Source organism: Eptesicus fuscus, chromosome 3 (genome assembly GCF_027574615.1).
Source record: "Eptesicus fuscus isolate TK198812 chromosome 3, DD_ASM_mEF_20220401, whole genome shotgun sequence".
Classification (NCBI taxonomy): Eukaryota; Metazoa; Chordata; class Mammalia; order Chiroptera; family Vespertilionidae; genus Eptesicus; species Eptesicus fuscus.
This window is the reverse complement of record NC_072475.1, coordinates 70,795,094-70,819,959: the sequence shown is the minus strand read 5'-3', so window position 1 is coordinate 70,819,959 and position 24,866 is coordinate 70,795,094. Positions and strand designations below refer to the sequence as shown.

The 24,866-nt window shown below is 37.0% G+C and overlaps 1 protein-coding gene across 1 annotated transcript in view; it reads right to left on the bottom strand.

Moving 5' to 3' along the window:
- Positions 1-18,795: 18,795 nt before the first annotated feature.
- The window catches only part of CIP2A (cellular inhibitor of PP2A), a 44,266-nt gene continuing 38,195 nt past the window's right edge, over positions 18,796-24,866 (bottom strand). The window contains exons 18-21 of the mRNA XM_008146586.3: positions 21,235-21,348; positions 20,937-21,019; positions 20,133-20,272; positions 18,796-19,074 (exon numbers count right to left, since the gene is read on the bottom strand). Of these exons, the coding sequence (XP_008144808.2) occupies positions 18,904-19,074; positions 20,133-20,272; positions 20,937-21,019; positions 21,235-21,348 (508 nt within the window). The 3' untranslated portion in view covers positions 18,796-18,903. The remainder of the gene's footprint in view (positions 19,075-20,132; positions 20,273-20,936; positions 21,020-21,234; positions 21,349-24,866) is intronic.

The following is a 24,866-nucleotide window of genomic DNA, read 5'->3' as shown; positions in this document are numbered from 1 at the left end:
GAGGAATAAATGAACAATATCTAATAGAATAAAAATGTGAGAGAAATCAGACATAATTCCTGGACATAGGAAGGTGTATGAGTGGAATAGTCAGGGCTCAATCAGGAAAGCAGAACCGAGTATCACAGAATAAGGGATTTGTTGTAGGAATGAGTGAAACAATGTGACAGATAGTCCTCCCCAAAGGGGAAGCTAGAGGATAAGAGTCAAGATGCTGGCCAATCTGCTGAAGCACTGAAGCAAGCTGGGAGCTTGAAAGAGAACATGGGCAGCTGCCAGAGGGTGGTTCTGTAGAAAACTCCTGCCTCCAGGCAAGCTGGGGTGCTGTGGGTCAGTAGTACTGGCAAGTGAGAAGAGCTGTACCCCGAGCAGGAGAGTGGAGATAACCTGGAACACTCTGATCTCTGCATCTTTCTCTCACCACACCAAACCTCAGAAAGTAATGACAGCTGCTTTGTCTCTGCTTCCAAATCTTACGCAGTTTCTCTGTTGACTAACTGTAATCCTAAACCTTAAAAAGGGGTCCTGGCAAATACGGTTTCAGCCATACTCAACTTCCAAACAAAGACAATAGCAAAATCATGCTTCCATCTAAAATGATTCATCTATCCCTGCACAACCAAACATACCCACTTCCCAGAGGATGCACAGTTCCATGTCACCTCAGTCACAGATGATGTCCATTCCTCTTTGGGCTGAATTACACTACACCTCTGATATCCTAAATCTACTAGCCCCCAAAATGTCTTATGCTCCCCATCACTTTCCTCTTTGCACTGAATTACACTATACCTCTGATATCCTATAACCTAAATATTAGGCTATAAGGTTAACCACTGTTAACACATCTTATGTTAGATAACAAAGGGATGGAAGATGGGAGATAAACAAAGTAAAAGAACTAGAATTGAATGAATACATAGATTCAATTCAAATTTGAGATGAAATACTCATTACTATTATGAGTATTACTATTACTACTTTTGTACCTGGGTATGTGGTCATTGCTAGTATTTCAATTTCCTTCTAGCACTATCCATTCCATAACCCTTTGCCCTTAATAAACACTTCAGTGGTCAGTTTGTTGCCTGCTGGGGTGTTATACTAGTAAGCTGTCATTCCTTAAAGGCCTGGGTCATTAGCAGTTAGTTTTTTAGTAACATTTATCACAGGCATCACAGGCATTCTAAGAGGCACCCCCAAGGCTCTGCTCTATTCTAGACATTCTCCTGCCCCACTCCATGTATACTGTGCAGGATCATTCATCTGTCAGTACAGTAACTCCTTCCGATGGTTCACTGGCATTCAAAGCTCGAACTAGCCAGGTGCCAGCCTCAATTTCCAGTTTACTAGAACATTTGTTGTGTCCCTTGATGAAAGAATTTTACTCTGGGAACCAGAACTCAAATCTAGCAGAGTCTAAGGTTGCAGGAACAGGAAGCTCAAATTGTGCTGGATCAATTGGAATAGAGGGACCCATCATGTATATCTCTTGCAGAGAAAACATTTAATAAAAAATTTAAATTCCTTTAAACTAAAAATAGAAACTTATTTAATCTCATAGTATTTCTAAAAAAACCCACATCACTCAGACTGAATGCTAACATCATATCCTTCAAGACTGGTAAGGAAATAAAAATGTCAATTCAATGCAACATTTTATTGGAAATCTCAGAAATAAAGACACAAGATACAATAAAGTGAAAAATGAATGATAAGTATAAGGATTGGAAAGAAAGAAAACTGTCTTTTTTGTGAATATATATAAATATTCAAAAGAATAGATGAATAATTTATGAGTTGAGTAAGTTGGATGGATGCAAAGTTAATATACAAAAATCAATTACATTTTAGTAGGTATAAATTTAGAAAATAAAATTTAGGAAATTTGATTGAGTGAAAGAAGATCCAAATGAATACATACTTGGTGACTCTACTTATATAAAGTTTAAAACTAGGTAAAAGTAAACTGTAGTTGTTAACATTACAGTAACTTACTTTTGATGAAGAGGGAAGGATAGAAATTATGAAACAGAGCATGAGGTGAACTTGCAACTTGGTTATGAGTTTGCTAGTATTTTGCTTTGTTATAAATATCATGGAACACATCATTTTGTTCATTTTTCTATATGTATATCTTCTTCACAATTAAACATTTTAAAAAAATCAAGTGAGAAATTATATACTAATAAATAGAAAAATGATAAATAAATTCATCCAAGAGCTGATTCTCTGAAATACATCCTATACCTTGAGTGGCCAAATTATTATGATCTCTGAATGCATAATAATCTGGCCACTCAGTGTATATCCTATATAATAAAAGGCTAATATGCAAATTGTCCCCTCAACCAGGAGTTGAACCAGCAGGCAGGCCGTCCAACTGCCCATGTCTCCTCCCCATGGCGTGGCTGGCCAGACCCCACCCATGCACGAATTCATGCACCGGGCCTCTAATATATATAAACATACACTGAGTGGCCAGATTATTATGCATTCAGAGATCATAATAATCTGGCCACTCAGTGTATAATATGCAAATCGACCAAATGGCAGAATGACCGGTCTCTATGACACGCACTGACCACCAGGGGACAGACACTCAATGCAGGAGCTGCCCTCTGGTGGTCAGTGTGTCCCCACAGCAGGGCACCACTCAGCCAGAAGCCCTGAGCCAGGCTCATGGCTGGCAAGTGTAACGGTGGTGATAGGAGCCTCTCCCGCCTTCACGGCAGCACTAAGGATGTCCACTGCCGGCTTAAGCAGTTAGACATCCCCTGAGGGCTCCCAGACTGTGAGAGGGCACAGGCTGGGCTGAGGGACCCCCCGGAGTGCATGGATTTTTGTGCACTGGGCCTCTAGTTAATAGATAAACTTTGGATTGATCTAAAGCAGAAGAAAAAACAAAAAGATCAAGTACATAATATCAGAAAAGATAATTACATATGTGGAGAAAATTAAAAGCATACCAGGCTATTTCTTTGTTCAAATACATGCAAAACAACTTAAGACCTGGAATTAAAACAAATGTTTAGATAAATTATTTAAAAAAACTCAGAATAGAGAGAAAAAAAATCTGAACAAATTAACATAGAAATAATACAGAAATAACTTCCTCTCCAAAATAATACACTTACCCTCCAAAAAAGTACACCACACCTAAATGGTCAATTCTATTTTTCTAAAAATATATTTTAATTGATTTCAGAGAGGAAGGGAGAGGGAGATAGAAACATCAGTGATGAGAAAGAATCCTTGATTGGCTGCCTCCTGCACTCCCCACACTGGGGATTGAGCCCGCAACCCGGGTATGTGCCCTGATCAGGAATCAAACAATGACCTACTGGTTCATATGTCAATGTGCAACCACTGAGGTATGCCGTCTGGGCTTATTATCCTTTGAGAAACATAAAATTCCTATTCCCTTTTAAAATTATATATGAGCATAAGAAAGTAAGTAAAATATCCTTACTTCTTTTATTGAACTAGAATGATACCAAAACCTGACAAAGAATGCACATATGAGCACACACAAACTAAAACCTCACTTTTCAATCACTGCAAAAATTCTAAATAAAATGTTGCCAGAGAGAATCCATTAACACATTTAAATTTCCCATGACTAAGTTCCAGTTATTTGAGAAACTTAAGGATCATTAAAATTAAGGAATGCTTTAATATATTCTATCAAACATTAACCAAACTTTTTTTAAAATATATTTTTATTGATTTCAGAGAAGGGAGAGGGAGAGATAGAAATGTCAATGGGAGAGAATCACTGATCAGCTGCCTCCTGTACAACCCCTGCTGGGGATTGAGCCTGCCTCTCTGGCATGTGCCCTAACCAGGAATTGAACTGTGACCTCTTGGTTCATAGGTTGATGCTCAACCACTGAGCCACACTGGCTGAGCTAAACAAACTTTTTTTTAGCTCTTTTCCAGGGTACCTGGTATGATTTCTCTTTCCTCTCTCCTTATAGTTCCATATGGCCATGTGATTTGCACTGGTCAATAAAGTGAGAGCCAGAGAAGTGTGTCACTTGCAGGTGGAAGGTTTAAAAGTCAGTGGCTGACTTGTCACGCTCCATTTCCCTCCACTATAGCAATTCTCAGTGCTCCAGATGGCTGCTCTGTGAGCCTGAGCCTATGAGTAAGAAAGACAGCCTCTATGACAGGCAGCATGAGCAAGAAATAAAACATGTTTTAAGTAGAGAATTTGAGGTTATTGATTACTCTAGCATAAATTAGCATATACTGACTGATATCTATCTATATAAAAGGCTATGTGACCAACTGTATGTTCATCTGACTGTCCGACTGACCGGCCAGTACATATGATGCGCACTGGCAATTTAAAAATAAACACTGACTCGCGCACGCGCGATACATATAAAGCTCTCGCTGGCGCCAATTGCACGCATGTGTTTCGATCTATCATTGTCTATCATGAATTTGGTTGACACTTCTATTATAGAGAAAGGGCAAATAGCGATATTAGAATATTTCTTCTAATTAACTCCCTTTCAATGTGCACGAATCCATGCACCAGGCCACTAGTATATTAATAAATAAGAAAAATCATGTTATCTTTCAGAGATGCCAAAGATAAAAATTTATATACATTTTACACAATAAAATCATTTTAATCTTGATAAAATTCTGAATAGAAATGTTTAACACATTAAAACGTATGTATCTTAACTCAAAAGTTAGAGTAATGCTTAATAGGAAAATATAAGCAGTATTTCCATTAGAGCCAAGAATGAACAAACAAGTCCTTTATTAACATATTTTTAAAAAATTGACTTGAATCAGAGAAACAAATATATTACTTAAAACTAGAAAATGAAGATGTAAATTTTTTCTTGCTTATAGATTATATAAATGGTTTATTACTATTTCTAGTAGTTTTTAGGTGCTTCTCTTGGATTCTTTCAGATAAATTCAGTATGCTTTCGGTACAAAATATAAAACTGCTTATAGAAATCAACAGCTTACATTTAATCAGAAAATATAATGGGTAAAAAAACAAACAAAAGAGTTAACCCACAGAAAGGCACATCATGTTTTCGAAAAAAGGATTTAACATTATAGAGATATCAATTATTTCTAAGCTAATTTATAAATCTAATATAATACAAGCAAAAATGACAATCTTTTTTAAAAAAATAGATGATTATCTAAAAACTATGGAAAAAATAAACAAGTATATTCAGGAAAATTCTCAAAAAATGAGATTAGTTCTATAAAATATCAAAACATTAACTTACAATAAAATTAAGAAAAATAAATTAAAACCAAAACTTTTTGCAAAGAAAAATACTCCATAAACAAAGTCCAAAGTCAGTCAACTAAGTGGGAAAAATGTATGCAACTTTTATCACAGGTAACTAAAATATTTCTTACTAAAAACTGCTTGCAATCGAATAACATGAACAACCCAAGAAAAAAAATCAGAAAGGGATTAAACAGTTCACAGAAAAGGAAACAGAAAAATTTAACATCATAATGGTTGTTTGATTATAATAATATGACGAGGATATGCAGAAACAAACATTGCTGGTGGTATACTTTAAAATGCATATATTTGGACCAAGTAATTCTACTCCAATGACATCTGAATAAGAACAATTGCAATCTTCATTACAGCAAAAGATGAAAAATAATGTCTTCATTAATGAGTTGAATAAACAATGGTTTATCTATCAGTGAAATATGAAATAGTCCGAAGTGTTCCAGAAGTTCTATGTGTACTACTATCTGGGAACATTATCCTAGATATTGTCTGGTGGGCAAGGGAAGGTTTAGAACAATATGTATAGAATGATTTAACTTCTGTAACAACACACCAAGAATACACATGTGCATACATCTATGTGTAATGCACATCTCTTTAAGGCCACATAAGCTGGTAACACATCGATGATTCTGTAGAGGGAAACTAGATGGCTAAGAGAGAGGGGTAAAAGGGAATAATTATCACCATGTACTATCTATACTAATAAAAGAGTAATATGCTAATTAGACCAGATGTCTTCCAGACATCCTTCTGGACAAAGCTATGGTGGTGAGGGTCAAGGCAGAGGCAGTTAGGGGTGATCAGGCTGGCAGGGGAAAGAGTTAGGAGGCAATTAGGCTGGCAGGCAGAGGAGGTTAGGGGTAATCAGGCAGGCAGGGAGGTGAGTGGTTAGGAGCCAGCGGTCCCGGATTACGAGAGGGATGTCTGACTGCCGGCTTAGGCCCAATCCTGCATTGGGCCAAACCGGCAGTCGGACATCTCCCGAGGGGTCCCGGATTGGGGAGCGTGCAGGCCAGGCTGAGGGACTCCTCCCTCCCCCACTGTGTGTGAACTTTGTGCACCGGGCCTCTAGTTTTTTTATACTTAAAAATTTAATAGACATTTTTTTACTATAGTTTTAGATTTAGAAAACAAGTAAGCAGATAAAGTTCCATATATCCACCCTACCCCCTGGCACCTCTATCATTCACACCTTCATTTGTGCAGTATATTTATTGCTATTAATGTACCAATACTGATATAGTAACCAGAGTTCACGATTTACATCAAGGTTCATTCTTTGAGTTCCATGAATTTTGACAAATCAATGTCATGTACCCACCATTACAATATCATACAAAGTATTTTAACAGCCCTAAAAGTCACCTAGGCTCCACTGATTTATCTATCCTCCATGCTATCCCCTGCCCACTAAAAGGCAACCAGTTGCTTCTGTTTTGACTTTTCAAGAATGTCATATAAATGGAATCATTCAGTATGCAAGCTTTCCAGACAGGCTTCTTTCCTTTAGCAACATGTATTTAAGTTTCTTCCATTTCTTTTCATGACTTGATAGCTCATTTATTTTTATTGCTAAACAATACCCCATTGTATGGATGTGACAGTTTACATCACACATGTTGTGATTTATAATTTTTACACATTGTTGGATTCAATTTGCTAATTTTTATTGAAGAATTTTGTAGCTAGGTTCATGAGATAATGGTCTCCAGAGTTTTTTTTTTTTTTCCTGTGGAGAATTATGGAGACTTCCCTGGGCTTATTTCAAAAGGGTTACTTTCTCTCTACCCCGAGCCAAACACGAAGGGAGTTTCTCTGATCTTCACTGTCAGAACCAGGTAGGAAATCCAGAAGAACAACTCAGAAAAGTGAAAATCTGAGGGCTTCCAGGAGTCTAAATTCTCCAACTAATTCACACAATAAAAGAGCCTCTAGCAATTCATCAAAGTTACCATTTATTGAAGTGTTCCTGGCATGCTTGTGCTTGAGGTAAGTTGATCTATATTCTCTGTATCATCTGTCTCTATAGTTTTCAAGGTGGTGGTTAGTCTTGTGGCTTCAATTCTCTGATGGAGCTAAGTAACTGATTTTTTTGGTTTGTTAGTTGTTTTTTTTGTTGTTGTTTTTTTTTGTGTGTGTGAGGGTGGGAGAGACAACTCCAAGCTCATGTTGGAGTGAAAAGTGGAAGTCCATGCTTTCCTTAAATTTTGGATTTTGCACCAAGAGTTTATATATCATCTATACCTTACCCTCTATCCCTTCCCCAAATAAAGAATCTCACTCATAATATTATCTTGTTAAAATTAAGGTAATATTATTGCCCAGAGAATGGAATAGATCCAAGAGATGTAAATATATTTAATTAACAGGTAATTGTCACTGAATTAACCTAACAGAGAAACAAAGCCCCGGGAAATATTAGCCAAATGACCAGAAGTCCAATTCCCACCCAAACACCGCAGTAAATGAGACATTTCACTACTTGGATCAATTCACATCAATACTGAGTCTCTCATTCAGATTAGTAGCTCAAAGGTAGCAGCAATTTGAGTCATGGCTTCAATTAGTCTAATCTCAAGGGTATGTGCATGAAATGCAACTCAGGTTCAGGGTGACCTTGATTATTTTCCTAAAGGGTTTCTTACAAATTTGTAGCTTAAGCAGCCAAGTATTCTTTAAAGCTTGTTTGCTGTTAATGTCCATATATCTGTCTGAAGAGTTAGACATAAAATAGGTTATATTCATTCTTTGAGCTCCAGGATTTTGAAAAATGAATGTCATGTACCCACCACTACAATATCATACAAAGTAGTTTCATGGCCCTAAAAATCACCTGGGCTCCACCAATTTATCTGTCCTCCTTGCTATTCCCTCTTTAGTCTTAGACATATATTTTTGTTTTAAAATTTAGCAAACTTTTCTCAACTGTGGTTTTCTCTTCATAATCTCTTTCAGAAAATTTTATAAAATAACATTGTACAACTTCATAATAAATTTTGTAGGCATATTCATCAATTGGAAAAGGCTATACCAGTGGTCGGCGAACTCATTAGTCAACAGAGCCAAATATCAACAGTACGATTGAAATTTCTTTTGAGAGCCAAATTTTTTAAACTTAAACTATATAGGTAGGTACATTGTTATTAACTTAATTAGGGTACTCCTAAGCTGGCCTTTGCTAAAAACTCAAGGAGCCAAAGAGCTGCATGTGGCTCGCGAGCCGCAGTTTGCCGACCACTGGCTATACCATCCAAGAATAGGCAGATTTAAAGTATGAAAGATGCTTCTTTGAAAGAGAAAAAAATGTTTTCTTAGCACTCTTAGAACAGCTACTTAGCAGAAATAAATTAAGTAGAAGAGCAACCTAGACTAGCTTTAGTCAAAAAAGCTGTTACCCTAGATATACAGACAAGAACACGTTGAAGAATTGAACTGAAGATTTAACCTCTAGTACTAACTTCACCACCTTACACTATTCTTAAAAATGCAGAATCTTTACTGTCAACTTTACTTTCCACAACTGGCCACAGGGACAAAGGAATAAAGGTTTCTATTCCATTCCTCTTGTCAAAGAGAAACACCGAGAAACCGCTACAAGTTAAGAGCTTTATTTGTATTTAAAAAAATATATATATAACAATATGTATTATCTTCATTTTGCAGATTATTGAGTTAGAGCCAGAAATTAAAAGCTAGACATGGTTAAGAAACTCATGTTTTAAAACATGGTTTTAAAAACTTAAAGTAACATTTATTTTAAAAATTTAGAATGCAAGTAAACAACAAAATCAAAATTTCATTGCTCAGAGGCATGGACAAAAATGGGGTTCTACAGAAAGTAACCTCAGAGGGTAATCTAATCATAAATTCCTAACATGGTAGGTAGTCATGCCCCAGGCATATAACTGTAGTAAAAGTGTATCTTTGCCTTAAGCAAGCCCAGTCTGTTCTTTTTGTGCATCTAGGTTAATACACTTTTGAAATGCCTCTTTTTCAGACCTGTCAGAAGAATAACAATCCTCAAGAGAGCATATAACCTCACCTATCCTATAATCCAATCCCTGCCTTGCTTTCTCCCACCTTCCTGAAATCTTCCTTATGTTTCCTCAATTTCAAATGCATACAAGAAACTGCAACACTGCCATTATCCAGAGCATTTGAGATCTAGCTTCCCAGCAATTCTCAGTTTGGCTGAAATAAATTCATATAAAAATTCTCTATAGGTTTGGACGTTTCTTTTGTTAAAACACTACTTACGATTTATTGTGTATACGTACATATTTATACATATCTACCTATCTTTTAAAAAGCAGATATATGAATCATTGTTTACAAATAGTTTGGTTTCCTGTCTTTTTCACTTACACACCAGGAATTTTTCCATATACTTAGATAGTTCAATATCTTTTCAAAAAGGCTGTCTGTTATTCTATTAAATGACTGTACTTTACCCTGATTAACCAATCTCCTCTTAAAGTATATATAAATTGTTTCTAAATTTGTGCCACAGTAAAGTGTTGGTTGTAATGACTATTATTGTTCCTATTTCTTAGTACATATCCGTATTTTCTTTTTAATCCTCACCTGAACATATTTCTTCCATTGATTTTTTTTTTAGAGAGTGAAAGGGAGGAAGGAGGGGGGAGAGAAACATTGATGTGAGAGAGACACATCGACTGGATATCTCCCGCACATGCCCTGACCAGGGCCAGATCTACACAGAGATAAAAGCCCTTGATCGGGAATCAAACCTGCCACCCTTAGGTCCACAGGCTGATACTCTAACCACTGAAGAAACTACCCAGAGTTATCTCTTTTTTCTTAAGATAAATTCCTAGAAGTGAAATTGCCTATAAAACATATTTATTTTTTAATCACATACCAGTCTGTGTGGAATCATGTGGCCTCTTTTTCTGAAAAAGTAATATAAAGTTTAAATAGCTTTTTGAAATGTAGGGGGGCCTGGGTCACTGCTCTTTAAGGAACCTTTCAGCTTTAACATGCTCTAATTAACTGTAGGTTTTATACAGATCAACCGGTAGTAATCGATACCAGTCTTTATTTGTGGGTAAGTAAAAACACTGCCTAATTGAACATGAACAGTATTGTCTTTTCCTAGTAATCATAAGCTTTTTATTTTTAGTTTTTAAAAAATAAGGCTACTCTAATACATTGTATCTTTTGGCTCTTTGAGATAAGTGAGATGAAATATAACTATTGGAATAACAGTGTAGATAATGTAGTGAAGAGACAGAATCACGTTCATATTACATCCCTGCCAAAAGCTCAGCTACTTAGTGGAAAATTAGTTTTTAATAACATGATGAAACTGTAATCCAACCTACTTTACTGACTTTGAAAATGTCACTCCCCCTGCAGCACTGGCTGGACCTTCCATAAAAAGCCCTTTGCTATGTATCCTAGGCTTATCTAACCTTTTTTGGAGATACCAAGAGCATATAAAGACTGGGTCCTTAGGGTATTAGAAAACTAAAAAAGTACATTTTGTTGGGAAGAAAGATAATTCTCACATTTAATGACCATTATGAAGGGCTATACTATAGGTCAATGTGCAAACAAAACAAAACAAAAACAAAACAAAAATTGGGTTCAGAGAAGTATGGCATCTCATTTATGTGATAATTAAGTTTTCTCTAGGGTATTTTTGAAATGTTTAGATGAACACAAGCATTTATAAAAAATACAGGCTGAACAAAGTAATATTGTATGAGTTCCAGGTGATTTGCAGATTCAAACGAACCCATGATTTAAAATAATATTTATAATGTTTCCTTTCAATTTATGGATTATAGAGGCAGACAATTTCAAATACTCATCAGGCTCATTATCCACATTATAAAAATTAAACAAATAACTTCCCTTTTAAAGGAAGAGGCTATATTTTTTATTTATCCATTTTTTAAAAATTATTTTTAAAAAAAATATCTTGAATGTAAGCTCAGTGAATGCTAAAAATATAAAATTAGTTTTTTAGTTAAAAAGACTTATTTATCATTATGGGCAATAGGCATTTAATATTTATTGGTGATCATTGAGAGAATCAAGGCAAGTGACTGAAACAAATAGGAATTTATTATCTAAATGAACAATTATCCAATTAGGAAGTTTGGAAAGGAAAACAATATCTACAGGGCCCTGTGGTATGAAAAATATTCAATATGCTTAACATACCTATTACTTACTTTCTTAAGCTACAGAAAGCAAATCTCAAATTTTTGGCTTAGGAACATGTACATATAAAATGTGCATACTCTATTATAATCATAAAACTGTAAGTACTATATTTTAATTTTATCAATGATATACTAAATCAGTGGTCGGCAAACTGCAGCTTGCGAGCCACGTGCAGCTCTTTGGCCCCTTTGAGTTTTTAGCAAAGGCCAGCTTAGGAGTACCCTAATTAAGTTAATAACAATGTACCTACCTATATAGTTTAGTTTAAAAAATTTGGCTCTCAAAAGAAATTTCAATCGTTGTACTGTTGATATTTGGCTCTGTTGACTAATGAGTTTGCCGACCACTGTACTAAATGATGCAATTTAGATGGCTATTCACAGTATATCATAATATTACTAAAACATTCAATTTTCTCCCATTAAAAAGTAAAATGAAATAATCATTTGGCAATTTTAGAGTAATAATTGATTCAAGCAAGAATTATCAATAGATGCTAAAACTAATGGGTGAAAGTTAAAACAAACAAGTTATTTGCAACTAGGGGCCCGGTGCACGAAATTCGTGCACTGGGGGTGGGGGGGGGTCCCTCAGCCCAACCTGCCCCCTCTCACATACTGGGAGCCCTCAGGGGATGTCCTACTGATGGCTTAGGCCGGATCCCCATGGGAAGTGGGCCTAAGCCGCAGTCTGGCCTCCCTTTGTGGGAGGCTACTGGGCTGGTCAGGGGAAGGCACCAGCCCCATCATCCTGCTGCTGCAGCCACTGCCAGTCACCACAGCCACCAAGGTGTTTTCATCAACATGACTCCAGTCCCTTCACCAAGAAAAAATGACAACTTTCTTTAGGCATTTTCAAGATGTGTCTTTCATAGGATATGCATTTCTTTTTCTTTATTTTTTATCCTCGCCTAAGGATATGTTTCCATTGACTTTTAGAGAATGTGGAAGAGAAAGGGAAAGACAGAGAGAAACATCAAAGTGAGAGGAACACTTTGATTGGTTGCCTCCTGCATGAGCCCTGATCTGGGCCACGGCCAGGGAGGAGCCTGCAACCTAGGTACATGCCCTTGATCAGAATCAAACCCAGACCCTGCTGTGGGCAGGCTGAGGCTCTATCCACTGATTCAAACCAGCTAGGGCAGGATACGACATTTCTTAGCCTTCCAGCAGCGGACCTTCATTTTTTTCTCCAGAAATGTGGTGGAAAAACCCTAGATCAGCTTTTTGGATTCTTATTACCCAAATTACTAAGAATATTACCTGTGGCATACAGGAAGCTTAGCCAATGTGCAGTCAGAAAAGGTGTTTCCTCTACAGTTCACACCAATCACGGGCTGTGCCCTGCCCAGGCCTAAAGCCTCTGGCCGAAGCTTTAGGCCTGGGAAGGGGACCCTCCATCTCCCTGTGATCGCAGACACCGCCCATTGGGCAGGGGACCCCAGCTCCCTGCAATCCACCACAGGAGCAGACCCCCTCGCAGGAGCCGACCCCCAGTTGCCTGCGACCCATTGCAGGCTTCCCGCTGGTGCCCAAGGCCGGAAAAGCCTTCAGCGGAGGCTTTCCTGGCCTTGGGCTCGACCAGACCCTAGCCTCCCTGCGATGGATCACAGGAGCCGATCCCCAGTTGCCTGCAACCCATCGCAGGCTCCCCGCTGGTGCCCAAGGCCGGACCCCAGCCTTCCTGCAATGGATCGCAGGAGCCGACCCCCAGTTGCCTGCAATCCATCGCAGGCTCCCCACTGGTGCTCAAGGCCGGAAAAGCCTCCAGCAGATGGTTTCCTGGTGGGCATGGCTGGTGGGCGTGGCTGGTGGGTGTAGCAGAGTGATGGTTAATTTGCATATTACTCTTTTATTAGGTAGGATATCTCTCCACAAGTTACTTATTATTTCCAAAGGGAAAAATAGTAATGTTAGACTGAAGGTAGTACTTTGCGTGTATTATTGCAGGTAAACAGGTAACTACATTATGATGTTGCAAACCAATGTATTTCCATATGCTTGTTTAAAGCAAAAATTGTAACATTGGTTTGGGGGTTAGTAATATATACATAATTTTTTATTTATTTTATTTTATTGATTCTTTACAGAGAGGAAGAGAGAGGGATAGTTAGAAACATCGATGAGAGAGAATCATTGATCAGCTGCCTCTTGCACACCCCTTACCAGGGATGTGCCCGCAACCAGGTTACATGCCCTTGACCGGAATCGAACCTAGGACCTTTCAGTCCGAAGGCCGACACTCTATCCATTGAGCCAAACCGGTTTTGGCTATATACAGAATTTATTATCTAAATGAACAATTCTCCAATTAGAATAAAAGAAGAAGAGAAGATAAATGGATTGACATAATTGCAAGGTATCTACATTTTATATTAAGTAGTACAATATTAATACGACAAGTGTTATATACTACATTAACTTTCATAGTCCACTTTATAACCCCAAGTGGACTATGAAAGTTAATGATAGTTGTCAAAACAGATATAAAACAAGACCTAACTTGTCTACAAATTCATGGAATTTATATATAGACACAGGTTAGCCCTAGCTGGTTTGGCTCAGTGGATAGTGTCAGCCTGAGGACTGAAGGGTCCTGGGTTCAATTCCAGTCAAGAGCACATGGGTTGTGGCTCGATCCCCAGTAGGGGGCATGCAGGAAGCAGCCGAACAATGATTCTCACATCACTGATGTTTCTCTCTCTATCCCACTCCCTCAAAATCAATTAAAAAAAAAAAACACGTTAAAAGTAAATTGATAGAAAAAATACACCAGGCCAACAGAAAATGTTAACAGGCCAGAGTGGCTATATTAATATCAAATAAAATAGACCTCAAGCCAAAGATACCAAAGGTAAATAGACAAACTTGTTAATGATAAGTCAATTAAATCAGTAAGATATAACATCCAAAAGCAAAGCTCCAACTGTTTTTGTAAAAAAAAAAACAACAAAGTTTTTTTAGAAGGCTATGATACTGGACAGCCATGTCCATTTATTTATTTTAAAATATATTTTTATTGATTTTAGAGACAGGAAGGGAGAGGGAGAGGGAGAGAGAGAGAGACATCGATAGGCTGCCTTGGATCAAGCCTGCAACCTGGGCATGTGCCCTGAGAATTGAAACTTTGACCTTTTGGTGCACAAGACGACACTCAACCAACTGAGCCACACAAGCCAAGGCAGCCATGCCCATTTACGTAGGTAGTGTCTATGACTGCTTTCATGCTACAAGTGGCAGTGCTGAGTAGTTGGTGCGATAGTGTATGTTTCACAAAGCCTAAAATATTTACTACCTGGCCCTATACAGAAAATGTTCGCAGATTCCTAAAAAGGAATTAAGTTACAAACCTGACAAGTCTATATATTACATTTGTTCAAGCAGCAAATATAAGGAATCGTGTTAATGTACACTTGAATAAAAATTCTTCACAGCAAAATTTCAGAGCTTTGGATAATTGTAGTTAACGGTGTATTTACTTAGTTTTGTTTTCTCCATTAGGAAATGGACACACACACACACACACACACACACACACACACACACAGATAAATCATTTGCCAACCTCTGTGATGTTGGCTCAAACTTGCTTAAAATAAAAAAAATTTTAAAGAAAAAATACATATGTACACTTTGGGTGTTTGTTTTGTGTTTTAAATCTGAGGCATACAGAACCAAAAAGCAAAAATAAAAAAAGTAGCCAACTTACTAAAGGTAAGAAAAACAATAGGAACAATGTAAAAGATGCAACAAGAGACAGAAAAACTAGGAAAAACAGGAAAAGTGAACAAGGATGATGATAAGTACTCACCTTTAAAGCTGAAGTACACTTTTCCTCTTCCGACAGGTGAGATTAGGAATAACAAGTTAAAACTGTTGTACTAATAAAAGGCTGCTAAAAAATATATAGAGCCTCTGTCTATGTAGGTCTTCAAGAACAGGCAATTTGAGTGGTTTAAATAAATGCGTACTTGCATGGATGGACTAGATCTGCACTATCTAGTAGGATGGCAATCAAAATAAAAATTAAAGAAAATTCAATAATACTCAAAATTCAATTCTTAGGTGACATTAGAGACATTTTAAGTGCTCAATAGTCACATGTGGCTAAAGGCTATGATACTAAGTAGTGTAGATGTAGAACATCCCAATCATCACAAAGAGTTCTACTGGGCAGCACTGGGTGAGTCTCAGTGTCTAAATTATAAAGCTAATTTGGTTTTCCTTAGAGCTTTTTCTTTGTTTATTTTATAAAACTTTTTGTTTTTTATTTTACAGAGCCTTTTGTTCTTCAGTCATATGTATCCATTTAAACATTTTTCATATTAATTGAAAATGCATGCAGTTGCACAAATAGAATGTACTCCTAAACAAGTAGCAATTTAAAATTGCTATTTTGCACAATGCTCTTTTTAAAAATTTGCACAACTGAACAAATGCATACAACTATATTAAAAAACTATTATAGTTTGATATTATCTATATATTAGTGGCCTGGTGCACGGATTCGTGCACATTGAAAGGAAATTAATTAGAAGAAATATTTTAATATTACTCTTTGTCCTTTCTCTATAATAGAAGTATTAACCAAATTCATAATCGTCAATGACAGTTCGAAACACATGCGTGCGACTGGCGCTAGCGAGAGCTTTATATGTATCGCACAGGCGTAAGTCAACTTAGCCTTTTATAGATATAGAATAAACTTGCTTAATTAGACCTGCTTTCTGATTTAGCTCAACTTTTTCCAGCCCAGTGAAGCACCCCAACTTCTCTTTCAGGTAACTGTCCGCAACACAGCAGTAAATATCAACACGAAGCAGATTATTATTATAGATCATTCAGGGAGAACAGAAGGTAAAATATTTAACTGTACCAGTGTTTGACTATATTCTGTGCAGTGAGAAAACCTGAAGTCATTTTCAAGGTCCACCATTTCTTACTTCTTTTTAGTCGGGTCCAGTTTCTAAGCTTTCTAAATCTCCGTTTTCCGGTGAATGCAAAGAAAATAGGATTCCACAGAATCTCCTATCTACCTACTCCAGGACTTCTATGAGGATCAAATGAGATGAAGCACAGGAAAATGCTTCACAGACATTTGGTTAAAGTGTAAAATGTTTGCACCTGGCTATAAAGCAAGTTGTGTTCCTGGGCTGAAGAAACTCCAAGGAGGCTAGTCGCTAGGGAGAGGAAGCCGGATGTTACTATGTCATGTCATTACCCAGCGCCCATAGCTACCAGTTGGATGGACACTTAGCATATTAGCCATAGATAGATAGATAGATAGATAGATAGATAGATATAAAAGGCTAAGTGTCTGTCTGACTGGTAGTTATGACGCACACTGACCACCAGGGGGCAGACCCTCAACGAAAGAGCTGCCGTGATGCACACTAGCCACTTACAAATAAATGGCACTGCGGACCTGGCGCAGACAAGCAACACTTGGCTTCCCCTAACTGGGACACAGGCACTGCCACCACCCTGGAGCAACACCCCACCAAATTGCAGCGAACGTTGCTAAGACCCCATGGTGCAAAATGCAGCCCACAGAACAGCCCAGCCCAGAAACGGTGGCTGTGGGCACTGGGTAATGACGTCACGTAGCAATGCCTGGCTTCCCCTTCTTAGCGACAGGCCATTGAAAAATAAACGGCACCACAGACCTGGTACCAACAAACCAACACTTGGCTTCCCCCAAGTGGGACACAGGCCCCGCCACCACCGCGGAGTGACACCCCACCAAATTTCAGCCAACGCTGCCAAGACCCCATGGCGCAAAATGCAGCCCACGGCCCAGCCCAGCCCAGAAACGGTGGCTGTGGGTGCCTGGTAATGACATGACATAGCAACACCTGGATTCCTCTCCCTAGCAACTAGCCTCCTTGGAGTTTCTTCAGCCCAGGAACACAACTTGCTTTATAGCCAGGTGCAAACATTTTACACTTTAACCAAATGTTTGTGAAGTGTTTTCCCATGCCTCATCTCATTTGATCCTCACAGAAGTCCTGGAGTAGGTAGATAGGAGACACGGTAGAATCCTATTTTCTTTTCATTAGCAAGACGTGAATAGCGTTATTAAAATATTTTTTCTAATTAATTTCTTTTCAATGTGCACGAATCCATCACCGGGACACTAGAGTAACATAATTAACAAATTACAAAAATGTTTAATTTCTAAACATAAATTCAGATATACTATAGTTGAAAAATAGAAAAGTAAATTAAGTTCACACAAGTTAAATAGACATAAATAGTGAAAAAAACAAGTAAAATTAATAGTTATAAATGTAGCAATAAATTCAACCAAAATATTGATATAAAGTCTCTTCTTACAAACTACTTATAACATCTGATTCAAATGAAGAGTACTGAAAAATTCCCTTGTATTAAAGAGAAACATGAAGAATATTTAACTTATGCTTTAAAATTCACATCAGAACTAACAACAAATAAATTCTGAATATGTAGCAAGAATATAATCCAAGTTATACAACATAAATCTTAAGAAATTCATAATTGATTGAAATGAGATGGGTGGGCCAACATACATTTTAGAGAGTAAAACTAAAGCTACTTCATAAATAATTCTACAAGGTATTAGTTTTATATGTGACAAATGACAGTCATTTTTACACATCCAGCTACTTCCTAATTTTTATACATTATTTCTTTTATATTCATTTAATATTTTTTTCAAATTTAGAACTTATACCATATATCTTAGTGCACTTATTTTTTTAAAATATATGTTTTATTGATTTCAGGTAGTAAGGGAGAGGGAAAGATAGAAACATCAATGATGAAAGAGAATCACTGATTGGCTGCCTCCTGCATGCCCCCTATTGGGGATCAAGCCCACAATCCGAGCATGTACCCTTGACATCGAACCTGCAGGCTGATGCTCCACCCACTGAACCAAACCAGCTAAGGCTATCTGTGCACTTTAAATGTAGTAATAAAATTATATTAAATTCACTGATATTTTCTCTTGTGTTACTTTAGAGAAAGAGTTCTCTGGCTGTATCACGCCTTTTCTCTTTTTACTAATCACATTTTCAATTTGTTAATCTTTAGGATTGTTATATCAAGCAAGTTTGATTTTTAAAATCTATATAATCACAAATAAGACTAAATTAAACAAGCAGAAGAGAGTGGGAAGCAACAAAAAAAGAAAAACCTTAGAAAAGATGATAATGGAGGTTAAGAATAATATTCTAATTTAAGAATCAAAGAAAACTCTCCAAAAAAAGTAAAAAACAGGAAGTAAAACTTTAAGACCAAATAAAATCATGTATCAGTTCAGTTTCTTTACTGAATTAATAATTAGCTAATAATTTGCTATTTTTTTGGTGGAGTCAGAAATTATCTCTTCCACTCCATGTCCACCAGGAGATAAATACATAATGTCTATAAACTGAGATTCACAGTTTCTGGGTTTATTTTTCCACCACTTAAACTGTGGATCATTGCTATCATATGAGAGTGTTTGTTCAACTCCTCTTGCTGAAGTTTTACTTGAGACTCTTTCTCTTCCAAACGACTTTCTAATTGGGACTTTTGAACCTCTAGTGAGGAAGCCTAAGAAATTGGGGAGGGGGGGAGAGAAAGAAAAACAATTTTTCATTTTTCTCTTCACAGATATTTTAAGATGTTCTTATTTTTCATTTGTAAAACAACCATTTCAAATGACACATTATAAATATATATATATATTATAAATATATATATATATATATATTTTAGTCAACTAAACTACATGGTTAAGGTAAGTAATCATTAAACAATACAAAATAAATTGGGAAGACACATTCAATTTGTCTTTTAAAGTCAATGCTAGCAACTAAAATTTTGCAGAAAATAGTACATATTACTATTTAGAATTACTATTAAAATAACCGCATTAAAGCAGAACCAGGAAATCTGTAAATGTAGCATGGGATCTTATGTTTCTTATGTCACTAATCCTCTTGGTTGTTCAAACAGTCTTTTAATACTGGTTTGTTGTCATTTTCCTAGTCAGATGAACCAGAAAGCACTGTTCATAGCTACCACACTAAGCAATCATAATGGAGAAACAGCAATGGACTTAAATTCAGAATATATAAGTCTACTATTAGCTATGTGACTGTCCTTGAGTCTATAACTTAACCCAAGACTCAGTTTCATTCGTAGGTTGAAAATAATTATTAACTTTATATTAATATGTTTGTGAAAGTGAGGAGGATTAAGACAAATGTTTCAAAGAGTCCTTTGCAAATTGTAATGTTCTAAACAAATGTGAACTACTATTATTATTACCATCTCTATAAGCAGAAAGAGGCGGCTATGTTCCTATACACAGCTACCTGTATGTGATGTAAAGAACTGGGAACCCTTTTCTGTATTCCTTGCCCGCTTAACAGCAGTAAGTGCTGGCAAACAGTAGATATTTAATAAATGTGTGATTATTTTAGGAAATATACGTTTTCACATTGTGAGAGAGTTCTCATAATAAACAATTGTCAAGCTACTTTGAGATCCTACTATCTTCAAAACAAAACTATACTCAAGAAACAGAATATTAATTTATCTAAATTCACTTTTCACAAATTAAGACTTTTCATTTTACTGCAAATGAAAACTTAACAGATTCTTACCTTAATGCTCAATTCTTTTCTTATATGTTCCGATCTGCTTACTTCTTTTCTAAGGATATCAATGGTCTCTTCCTTATCTTCCCTTTCTTTTTGTAAGACTTTAATTTTTTCTTCTTGTACTTTTGTTTTTTGTTGCAAGTCTTAAAACAAACAAACAGTCAGTTATACTGACTTACCTTGAAAAGCTTTCATAGCTATTATGTCCTAAGAACAACAAAAAAAGGCACTAGAAAGACAAAGAAATACCTTGCTGGAAATAAAAGTTTTACAGTATTTGACGAACAGAAAATACCAAGTAACTCTTCCTCTGTACCAGTATTATACAGAAAAATACCAAATCTCCATGTCTTTCCCTCTTCCTCTGTTCTAAAGATAATATAATATAGTAATGAGGGGAAGGACAATCCTCAGAGCTTAAGGGTTAGAAGAGAAAAGGAGAGAGAAAACTATGAAAAATTTTATAGGTAGATGATGTTTGTGCTCTAAGACAAGTGAGTTAGTACAAAACTGTTTTTGTGGATCACTTCAGAGATATCATTAAGGAAATAGTAACTAAAAGTTACCAAGCACTGCCACCTGCTGTTATTTCCTGTAATTTCCAGTTTTAAAAATGAATTTAACTAAAATGCAAGAAATATTATGGAAATAAAAAGAGAGCTGTTTAGGATGTGATTTAAGATTTTGAAAAATGAGGGATGAAGAAACTAATGAAAAACCAAAATAAAAACCCCTCATGTTTTGATTATCTTCCAACAAAAAATAATGTTAACATATATGCAATTTGTTACATAAAAAGCTACTTACTTGCTAGTTTACATTCTCTGTCTACTAGTTGGTTCTGTACTTCTTTTCTCTGTTCTTCTATTTCTATTAATTGGGCAACAGTTCTGAAGTTATAAAAAAATAGAAGAAATCATCAATGAACCATTACCATTTCTTTTTCTCAAGTATTTTAAGAGAAAATTCCCAAGAATAGCAATTACTCTTAAATTCTGCCATACGTTTTATATGTAAAATAAGTTAAAATTCTATTACCTACAAAAAACAAAGTTCTGTATGTTTTTGAAAATTACAAAATAATTAGAAGAACTAAAGATTTTACTTTTCATTTTGTTGCTTGAGTGACTCATTCAACTTTTTCACTGTCTCAATTTGTTTCTTCAGAGAATCACATGTGATCTGCAACTCTTTACTTTTCTTTTCAGTAGTTTCATTCCTGAAAAGAAAACGAGATGAGTGATATTTTTTAAGGAAGAAAACATATAATGAAGAAAAGAAACTGTGTTTATTTTTTCTTCTAATCAAATTCCATACACTACAGGTGAGAGGAGGAATGTTATAAATAAGCAGGACATAAACAGAGTTGGATTAGCTCTAGTAAAAGACAGTAAAGATGTGCTTTGGCTGACTGAGGTGGTAAAAATTACTGTGAAATGGAAATGTATGGGGCATTAACCTCCTATTTATAAATATAGAGCTTTATTTTATAGATGTTACTGCATTACATAATTTCCTATAAGATACATACAGCTATCTTTATAGTTATATCCAGAAAGTGAAACAACTTCTGTAAATCTATCTCTGTTAGCCTGTTGGGCATATTACATATTTAATTAAAAATGTCAAATTAATGAATAAAGTAGTTGAAGATTCTAAATTTCTCTGGTCTCTTTAAAGCTCTGCATCTAATAGTCCTGCTTATTTTACCTGCAAGGTAAACACAGAAAGAAGTGATACTTGGATACCTTAACTATCTTAAGTGTGAAAAGCTGACATAAGTGGAGCCATTTTAAAATAGAGCTAGGACAGCCATTCCAGAGGAACTGCCTTACATGTCTTGATCCTCAAACCTTTGGAAGGTTTGAACTGGGAAAAATAATGTTAGGATTGGGCCAAACGAACACTGTATTTCAAATAACTGTTTGCAAAGCTAACAGGAAAGCAGACATTCTGAATACCAAACTTTAAATTAAAGATATTCTTTAGAATCAGCACCACCATGTATAGCTAAACAATAATTTTTATAGCTTATTTGCACCTATAAAAATTCCTTCCTTCTATTTATGTCATTATTTTCCTTCTCTTTGTTGTAAAGACCCTTTTCCTTCACTCCATAATTCGAACACTATTTGGATTTGTCTGAATCAGTGATCTCAAATAAATACTGGTCTTTTCTTTCAGGCTAACTTAAACACATGTCCTTTTCACTTTATTAAGTACTAAGATAAACAAACTGACTGACACACTAACCAAATTTGGCCAGCAGAAGTGTTTTATCTCTCCTACACAGAGTTTATAAAAATCTAAATTTTAATTCCCTAATATTACATATGAGTTTTCCTCAGCCAGATTTATTTACTTATTTATTACCCATTAGGTCCCTCAAGGCAGGAGTTTTACCTATTGGCTCCTCAATCACTATTTGGAATATCAGCAAGTCCTAGAAATCACTATTTCTCATGGATCACTTGCTTACTTTCTCTTATATTTAACACTAATAGTTCACTTTATCAGTGCCTAAATCAGACTTGGGAAAATATTTTGTTTTCACACATTTTCCAGATGTTATACATTTCCACCCTTTATTTTTATTGGTGGACCTTGCCAAAGTTAACCATTTTCTTTATCTCTTTACTAGATGCCCAATGCACGAAATTCATGCAAGAGTAGGCCTTCCTTCCCCAGGCTGCTGGCAGGCACCCGGGCTTTCCTCCAGCCACTGGCAGGCACCTGGGACCTGGGCTTCCCTCATAGCCCCAACTTCGTCCAGAAGGTCATCCAGAAGGATGTCTGATATAATTAGCATATTATGCTTTTATTATAGAATAGCAACATAGAACACTAGAAAATTTTCAAATTTTAACCAATCTTGAAACATAGTAAAACAAGGAACAAGTTAATCACAGTTTTTTTATTTTTATTGTTTAGTAGAAAATACATAGTGTTCTTGGTCTTCCTTATAATTCAAAAGATTTAAGACTGGCCTAATAGACAAAAAAGCTTTACAAGGGAGGGAAAAACAATTAATCTTATAGTTTGTTAGTGGGTGTATAAATTGGTATAGCATTCTTGGAGGGACACTTGGTAATATATCAAAAATTTAAAAACATACCCTTTAAACCCAGCAATTCACCTTTAAGAATGTATTATAAAGATACTAGAGGCCCGATGCACGAAGATTCGTGCAAGAATGGGCATTCCTTACCCTGGCTGCAGGCACCGCCTTCGCTCCGGCCGGAGCCGCCTTTTCTCTCTGGCCCGGAGCCACCCTTCCGCCTTCCCACGCTGCCCAGAGGCCCGGAGTGGCTGGGGCGGTGTGGAACTCCTGTGTCCCACCCTGCCCCCAGCCGCTCGGAACTGCATATGCAAATTAATCTGCCATCTTTGTTGGGTTAATTTGCATACCCATTACTGATTGGCTGGTGGGTGTCACGACGGTGCGGTCAATTTGCATCTTACTTTTTTATTATTGTAGATTAGTGTAGATAGTAACATATAAGTAAACTGTATTCAATGGCATCAGGATAAAAACTGAATAAGAATTTACAGATCAGTTAAATATGAATACCAAGATTTCCATTCTATTAGGCTAAATGATATGAAAGAGTTAATATTCAACCACTTTTGCACTGTACAAGTGACTGATTTATATGGTTAAACCTAATATAAATTGTGACAACTTAGGTCATTCAACAATTACTTATAGAGTGTCTAACTATGTACCAAGCACTGTTCCAGGCCCTGGGGATCTCTCAGTAAATAAAATAGATAAAACTGAGAAACCAAGATGGTGGCATAGGTAAGCACCTAAACTGCTGCCTCACAAACAATTTCAAAACTACAACTAAAAGAACAGATAGCATCCAGAACCACAGGAAAGCTGGCTGAGTGGAAATTCTACAACTAGAAGGAAAGAGAAAAGCTCACGTAGAATCAGAGAAGTTGCAAAGGGCTGAGGTACGGAGACATGCGCGCAGAGAGGAAGGGCAGCTGAGGGCCTGGCTGGCTTTCTCTGGCGGAAGGGGTAAGGAAGCCCCTGATTGCACTGAACCCCAGTTCCAATTGCACTGAACCCCAGTTCCGGGTGAAACCCCATGGACCCAGGCTCATATGGGGGAGTCTGAACTGTCAGGTAGAGAGAAAGGCACATGGAGACTTGGAGACTTGAGGGAGCCGTGGTGGACAGGGGTCTGGAGGCACGCACACACAACTGTGCACAGAGAAGACTGACTGTGGAGGTTCCAGCTGGCTTTCCCTAGCAGAAGGGAGTCGGAAGCTCCTGACTGCACTGAACTCCAGTTCCGACTACACTGAACCCCAGTTCCGGGCGAACCCCTGGGGACCCATGCTTTTATGGGGGGAATCTGGACTGTCAGGCGGAAACTCAGGGGAGCCGTGGAAGGCAGAGGTCTGGAGGCGCAAGGGCAGGGATGACGGGAAGCCAAGACTGTCTGCTCAGCCCTGAGACTCCGCCCCATCCAAGCTGAACACAGAGGCTTTTGCAATTTTGCAAGTCTGGTCCTATAAGGCGGTCTCCAGCACAGAAGGTCTCCCGGCATAGACACAGCTGATACTCACAGCCAATTGGCTTGGAGGTCAATTCCTCCCAGTGATACCAACAACAATCAAGACTTAACTACAACAAGGCTGTACACACAGTCCACAAAGGGGTATACCAAGAGTGTCCACATCAGGTAACTGGGGAGGACAAGCCACTGGGCCATATAGGAAACC